We start from the raw sequence: 7,838 nt of genomic DNA, 5'->3' as shown, positions 1-7,838 counted from the left end.
ACACATTCATTTGTGGTAGGCACGGGGAGACAAAGCAATTTGCCTGGAATCACAGGATGTTGACCGGATGCCGAGATTCGAACGTAGCTCCCCAGCTCTAAAGTTCGCAATTCTAGAACTTGTGGTGGGAGGTGTGTCTAAAAGTGTATGTCGGTGCTGGCCATCAATGAGAGAGACCTGTGCATTTTTCAAATCGGTGGTGAAACAATATGAGTATGTTGCCGGAGATGTGGGCCGCTGTGCCATCAATGTACTTACCGGGGGAGGGTAAACACCCATTATTCCGCAACTTTCTTTCCGCAGACCATCACTTTCATTATGAAAGTACCATGACTCCGCAATGCCATTATAACGCATTGCATTACATTTTATATGCTTTTACCACGCATAGATTGCCAACGAAATTTGTTGTAAATGCATGAATGGTAATAGCATGTTTTTTTTAATGTTTGGATAAGGAAAGTATAGGTATAGGGGTATATGTTTTGGGGTACTGAGGTATATCTTTTGGGGTGTTTGGGTATTTTAAGGGTTGAGATATAGTTTTGGGTTATGGGGTACAGGGGTAGTTTTAGCGTTTAGGGATGGGTATAGGTTTTGGGGTACAGGCATATTTTTTGGGTTCAGGGTTAGGTTTGGGTTTTGAGGTATAGGGGTATTTTTAGGGTTCAGGGGAAGTTTTGGGTTTTGGGGTACAGGGGTATTTTAAGGGTTCAGGGCTAGGTTTGGGTTTTGGGGTACAGGGTTATTTTTATGGTTCAGGGCTAGGTTTGGGTTTTTGGGGTACAGGGGTATTTTTAGGGTTCAGGGGTAGGTTTGGGATTTGGTGTACATGGGTATTTTAAGGGTTCAGGGCTAGGTTTGGGTTTTGGGGTACAGGGGTATTTTAGGGTTCTGGGGTAGGTTTGGTTTTTGGGTTACAGGGGTATTTTTAGGATTTAGGTATAGGTTTGGGTTTTGGGGTACAGGGTATATTTATAGGGTTAAGATGGGTTAGTGTTTAAGGGTGTTGGGGTATTTTAAGGAGTAAGGTTGGCTTTTGATTATGGGGTGCAGGTGTATTTAAAAGGAGCAGGGTGAACACCCAGAGCTGGAATGTACAGAACCTGGGAAGAAAGAACAATGAAATATTTGACACAACGCGCGCCCCGCACCCAGTCACACCCCCAGCACACAATACCAGACATGGCATGAAGGGCAGAATGTAAAAACAACAGTTGATGGACAGAAAGCAGAACAATGTCATACATTCAGCCCAATACAGAGATCTGGACGTAAATCCATATATTTTTTGCACTCCACACCACCTCAGCCTTGACCCTATGCCTCATGGGAACATTCCAGGCCGATCTGCCAAGCCATGTCTTTCCTGGACCAGACTCAAGCATCCTAGGATCAATGTCTGACTATCTGCTGTCTTCAGCCAGGATAGCTTGACTCTGACTCCAGTGGTGTGGAGAGCATGGGACTCACGTCTGAGCATACCCATTACACTCGGGGTGACAAATACAAAAACAACAGTTGATGGACCGAATGCAGAACAATGTCATACATTCACCCCAGTACAGAGATCTGGGCCTAAATCCATCGTTTTTTTGCAATCCACACCACCCCAGTTCAGACATGGCCATATGCAAATCAGCCTTGACCCTGTGCCTCATGGGAACAGTCCAGCCCGAAGGGTGGAACATACCACATGCCCCCAGCATTTGTCACGCCCCCACAGCACAACGCAGACACGCCCACAAGGGACTACTTTCCTGGCACGGTTCTTTTACTTTTTAAATGTATATGGTGGGCGTCTGCATAGCCTATGTCCTTCTGCTGCATCTGCCCTTTCCAACGCTGTATTGGGTGTTGTGATTGGTGCTGTGGTTCCTGAGATTACCCGCCTCAAAGGTTTGGGCTCTCTCTTTATTATATTAGTATGGATGGCACTAACGTGTAACTGCCAGATCACAATGACGTCAGCAGGGAGGGTTTCTTAACTCAAGGAGTCACACTGCCTGCTCTAGAAGACTCACTGGACCTTTGACATTCTGTTCCATCGCGATCTTGCATTCCCATTCGGTGAACTGGGGTGCACTCCTCACAGGCCGAAAGAGTACCCCACAAATATGGACATCTATAAAAAGAAAATAATGATTGAAATGCTCCATTTGTAAAACAAAATATTACCTTTTTTTGTAATCACCTTTTATTTTTCATTGATCACCTCTTGAAGCAAGCCATCGCTGGCGTTTATTTAAAAATAAAAAATAAAGCAGAAGAAAAGAGATGTGTTGATCTGTTGATGCATAAACAAGGATGAAATATGTCCCCTGTAGTTCAATGATCTGAATCTTAGGCTGAGCTCTGTGCAGCTGGGAGCATGAACGTCTGAGCGGCTCCAAGGAGAAGCAGACTCTTCCAATGGCTCATACTTTGCTGGGTGTCATCTTCTCTAGGTTTGTTGATTTGTCCCAGCACAGCTGCGTCAGGTGCTGACTTCATCGTCGTAGGCGATGGCAATGCCCCTCCGTCCCTGCACGGCCTTGGTCACAGGAGTCTCCCCAAGCTTCTGCTCCAGGCCTTTCCAGCTCCGGGAGTCCAAAAAGGACGCTGGAAGAGAAGAGGCAAAGGCACCAATGGAAGAGACGAAAAATAGCCTCAGAAAAGCAAAAAAACAGGTATTGTTAGGACGAGTACAAGAGTGCTGGCAGGGGAAACACTGATTGTTGGATATTAACCTCAGTGTACAAGGAACCAGGAGAAATGGGGGTAACACACACGTGCATTTCTCAGTAGCCACACATTCTGCAAAACTGGCCCAAATCTCTCAGGACAGGCGATAATTGAACAAATAGCGTGAAAGTGCCAGCGGGGGCAAGACCCGAGATTCAGGATGTAAACATCTCTTTCAGTACGGAAATAATGTCTTCAGAGTACTCTTTGTAGGCAGGTAGTAATACCCCACTTCTGGCAATTATGTGCATTATCAACATTATGTTAATTCATTCAAATAGAATGCAACATAGTACTATATGTAATATAGAACTGCAATAGAGAACTGCTGGTTTGTGCAGAAGGAAGGAGGCTGAGGTTTCACAGAACCCCTCTCCCCCGCATTGACCTTCTTTCATTGGAATTGCGGGTTAGACAGAGGCAGTCACTTATATACACAATTCCTACAGGCATCAGACACACATCATCCACCGCCCAGCTCACTATTCAATTGTAGAGAGGGCTTCTTCAGTGCGATACCACAAAGCAATTTTGTACGGAGGTAACATCGTACATATCTCCTGGCGGAAAGGATTGTGTTATCAACCCAACAAGACACCAGAGGAATCCAAGTGAGCTATGGGCTGAGCATCTTACCAGCTGGGCTGACCTCAGCCACTGTCAGAGAAGCATTTCTGTGGACCACAGCAGTGCAGGAGGGATTGGCCTCAGTCTGAGAGAGGCGGGCTGAGCGTAGCGCACCAGTGATCAGAGAAACATCAGTCCATTCTTCATCCAAGGGATCCTCGCTTGGGAATTCCACATGGGAGCTTGAACCTATGGGGAGAAGGTGAGGGAAGAGGAGAGCGAGAGAGCAAGAAGGTGAGAATGGGAGGGAAGACAAATTAAGAAAGAGAGAATGGAATGAAGGGAGCCTTGCAAGTATAACCATGAGCCAGGGAATTAAAGGTTGGAGGAAAAGGGGAGGGGGTGGGCTAATAGACAGAGCATTGAACTAAGAAGACAAAATAGTTTTAGGATATGAGATAACAAATAGGAAAGGACTAATAGGGACAAGGAAAAGGGAGAGAACAGAAAAAAGAAAAAGAAACAGAGAATTAAAAGGGAAAGGGGGTTATGAAGACCGATTATGAGAAGGTAGAAGAACAAGGTACTTATTTTCTGTATTACTCATTCTGGTGGATACTCTAATTGCATCTTACCCCCCTTTAGAATATTCATAGATGCTAGACTGGATCTGGAATTTTCTAAAGTAATTGCTCCTGCGTACTTTCAGGTGGCGCCATTGGACTTTGCAATAGCTTTGCGTCCCTGGACGTGACAGAGTTGCCCTGCACCTAGGCACCACCCCAAGCACTAAAGTCAGTTTCTATCACGTTCTCTTCTGATCCCTGAGGTACAGAGCAATGGTGACAGATTGAAGGCGAAACTGTTCCGAGACACTTGGGACCATTTTAGAAAGTGCAGATGTCCACTCCGTGGGCAGGGTGGTGGGTGGGCGGGGAAGAATCTTTGGTAAGACACAGTATCTACCAGAAAGAGCGTTACCAAAGGTAAGTCATTTGTTCTGATGGATACTTCTACCTGTAGATTCCTTACCTTCAGAATTGATACCCAATTAGTACGTCCCAAAAGGCAGTGCGACTGGTGGGTAGACTAAAACCAAAAAGTCTTGCAGAACTAAGCAGGCAAAATTGCCCTTTTTGCAGTCTGTCTGTTGAGGTGATAGTGTTGGTTAGTGTGTGCGTGGACGCCCACATTGCAGCTTGACCAATCTCCATGACAGGCACCCCACTTGCTAATGGTGTTGTGGCAGAACCTCAGGAAGCATGTCTTAATACATAAGACGAGTCACTATGGCAGAGTCTTTTCTGTACTGCTTCCTCACCTTGGTACACGTAAACTGAACAGAGAGATAACCGCCAATACGAAAGCCATTAATGCATTCAATTTAAAAGCTTAAAATGCTTTTGGGATCAAGCTGATGGAACGTCTCTTCTCTTTTTAGGGATAAGTAGGGAAGTAAAAAGCAGGAAGGATGATGGACTGGCCTACATGGAAGAGCAGTGGAATCATCAGCAGAAAGGCTGCTTGATTCCTCAACACCAATTAATTTTGTCAGGAGAGTGATGTGCTGGTGGGGAGGGGCCACATCGATAGTCAAGTTCAAACTTTTATCATCAGATCAGATACAAAACATCCATCAACATATACATTCCGCTATCCTTCTGAATCCGAATAACTGACTGAACCTATCCACCACCCAAATTACTTTAATATTTTACTATACTAATTCAACACTAATCCTTTATGGGTTCCGGAGTAGCGTGCTGCTTGCCTAAAAAGGGATTCAAACTCTCGTCAGTGGTACTAAGCGCTATATAAATGCAATTACAACACAATACAATACAAAACATAGTACAATCTCAAGGACACAAATTCTATCAAAATTACAAATTAAAATCAAACATAAAAACTTTTTTAAATAATCTATAAAGTGCAATTGCTTAAATTAAACAGTTTTGATTCTAATTTCAATCCGGCATTACTTAAATGCCATGCTACCTGCAAATGTTTAGCAGTTGTAAACCCAACACAAGTTCTAGTATCAACCTTGCTTATTCTCAAAACAAGGTTGCACTACCTCAGCCCCAGTAAAGGGCAAAGTGGTTTGATCCATTTCTGTCTATGTCTCTTATAAGAGGGGCAGAAAAAGAAACCCACTCTTCAGATTCATTCGCTAGGCTACATAGTGGGCATGGAGCACAAGCAAATTCCATCTTCGGTCATCTGTTTGTAAAGGAGGATAATGATATAGTCCCTATCCAAAACGTAATGTATAGGGTCCCCACTGTGGAGGGGTTTGAATATAATCCATATATTCCTCAAATTCATATTCCCACTTAATGGATAAGAACTTGTTTTTCACCTGGCCTATCTTGGTTATCAAAAGCAGCTTTTCAAGTGCACAGGACCAATAACTCTATATTACAGAGAGTGGCAAAATACAAAGGAAAAAAATACCACCTACCTCCTCACAGCGGCCGCCTCTCTACCGTTGTATCTCCGCTTCTCCAGCGGGTCTCGGAAGCAGAGAGCACCCAAGCTCCCCAAAGCCAATCACAAAACTGCAATGCAGCGTTGTGATTGGTACGAGCACCGTGGTTCGGCGCTCAGACAGGGACCTGCCTGTGCAGGTTACCCACCAGGCTGTGCATTTCAGCCCGGTGGGAAACATGCAAAGTGTGCATGACTGTCTGGCCAGCACAAGATGTTTGGCCAAACCGTCATGCGCACTTGGAGTGTGCAAACCACTCCTCCCCGTGTGCCACCAGCCCCACCCCACCCTAACCAGGCCCCGAACCTACGAAAAATAAAATCATAACATTATCATCATTTTATTTTTCCTGCTCTGAGAGCAGTGGTGTGATGCTCCACAGCAGAGGAGCCACCCCTGCCCAGGTGGACTAGTGTGTTTTTTATGTATCTCAGCCATAGGATCTTCAATACTACAGGGTGTGTCATGTAAACTCTTTCTATATACCTCAAGTTCATACATCCTCTAAATTCTCAACCAGAAGATCGGTTTTAGCTCTGTGTATTCCAAAATCGGTTTTAGTGGCAGGTCTAATGCAACGGTCACCAATGGAGAGCTCCTTGAGAACCTCAACAACAATCTTATGTAAGCATTTTCTTCTTTCACGAAGGTTTCCAAGTCGCAGTATTATCCCCATAATTCCGAGCTGTAGAGGGCTGCACTAATGGCCAGGGCCCATTGGTCCCTGTCCTTGCCCTACATGTAACTCCCCTAAATTGAGTATTATGGGGTTCCCTGAACCTTCCTTCCTCAGATCCCGATAAGAAAAGAAGAAAGAAGTTGAAGAATAAGAAGACCCACCGTGCAGCTGCTAACAGGACGACAACAACTGACTTGGCCCCAGCCCTACCGGCCTGTTGACACTGGAACCTGCTCCTGCCTAATTCTGGCGACTCCTGCGAGATGCAATCCATGCTCGGCAAAACCAACAACCTTCTCTCTTCACCCAAAAAAAACAAGCAGCACTGAAAGCGATCGCAAGCTATTGAAGAAAAAAAAACACGCCTGTGAGTCGTGCGCGCACCCCAGTGCGAAGCATATGTTTTCAATTATCGCGCCCGTGTCTGGGCAGGATAATGGAAAACATATGGGCTTTGGTGCGCGTAACAGACACCAATAGGCCATAGGCGGAGCTACGCGACCGCCTATGGCCTATTGCGTGCTCTGTCAAAAAACAACATGCACTACAAGCCCAATCAAATGGACCATAGGAAATGAACACGCACGAGCGTGTGCATTTCCTAGATCCATTTTGAAAACCTGGACAGAAGGACTTTTGCTACGCGAACACTACTGCGCAGTGTATCGCTAGGTGTGAGACCTAAAAAGTAACAGGCAATTTGAATGTTCCTTCCTTCAATGCATTCTGATAACGCAGGTGTGAAAGTCCTCACCCCAAAAGGAAGCAGTATATTTCGCTTCTGACCCAGTACAAAAAATCCATCCTAGTAACCAAGAAAGCTTATTTTTCTTCTAAAATCCTAGCCGCAGAGAATCAGTCCAAGGAAATTTTTACCATCGTCCACGATCTCGCTTACTCCGATAGGGCTTCCTTGAAACCTTCCGCATCCCAGCACCTCTGAAACTCCCTCAACACTTTTTTTCTCGACAAAATCTCCATCATCAAAGCCAATATTCCTCCGCCCTCTCCCTCCTTTGCAATTCCCCTATGCCCCCCCTACTCAGCTCGTCTTGACTCATTTCCACCTCTTACAGAAAACTCTTTCCTTTCCATTTTACCAATGATCAAGTCCGGCTCCCCCCTCGATCCTTGTCCTGCACCCATCCTGAAACAGATCTATTCGGTCTGCACTTGACCCCCCCTTACCCTCCTGAACAGTTCACTATCTCAAGGCACCGTAATCCCCCCCCTCAAAACAGCTGTCATTCTACCCATCCTAAAAAAACCCGGAGCCGACCCCACCTCACTTGTCAACTATCGTCCGATCTCCTTCCTTCCATTTTTGGCGAAAGTCCTAGAGCGCCACGTAACCATGACGCTCAGCTCTTTTGTGGA

At 45.4% G+C, this 7,838-nt stretch overlaps 1 protein-coding gene across 1 annotated transcript in view; it reads right to left on the bottom strand.

Annotated features, from left to right (window-relative positions):
- Nucleotides 1–2,174: 2,174 nt before the first annotated feature.
- The window catches only part of DPH2 (diphthamide biosynthesis 2), a 113,192-nt gene continuing 107,528 nt past the window's right edge, over nucleotides 2,175–7,838 (bottom strand). The window contains exons 6-7 of the mRNA XM_086953162.1: nucleotides 3,361–3,540; nucleotides 2,175–2,601 (exon numbers count right to left, since the gene is read on the bottom strand). Coding sequence (XP_086809288.1) covers nucleotides 2,477–2,601; nucleotides 3,361–3,540 — 305 coding nt within the window. The 3' untranslated portion in view covers nucleotides 2,175–2,476. The remainder of the gene's footprint in view (nucleotides 2,602–3,360; nucleotides 3,541–7,838) is intronic.

The sequence above is a fragment of the Lissotriton vulgaris genome, chromosome 1_2 (genome assembly GCF_964263255.1).
Source record: "Lissotriton vulgaris chromosome 1_2, aLisVul1.2, whole genome shotgun sequence".
Classification (NCBI taxonomy): domain Eukaryota; kingdom Metazoa; phylum Chordata; class Amphibia; order Caudata; family Salamandridae; genus Lissotriton; species Lissotriton vulgaris.
The sequence above is the reverse complement of the archived record's forward strand: the minus strand, read 5'-3'. Positions and strand labels throughout refer to the sequence as shown.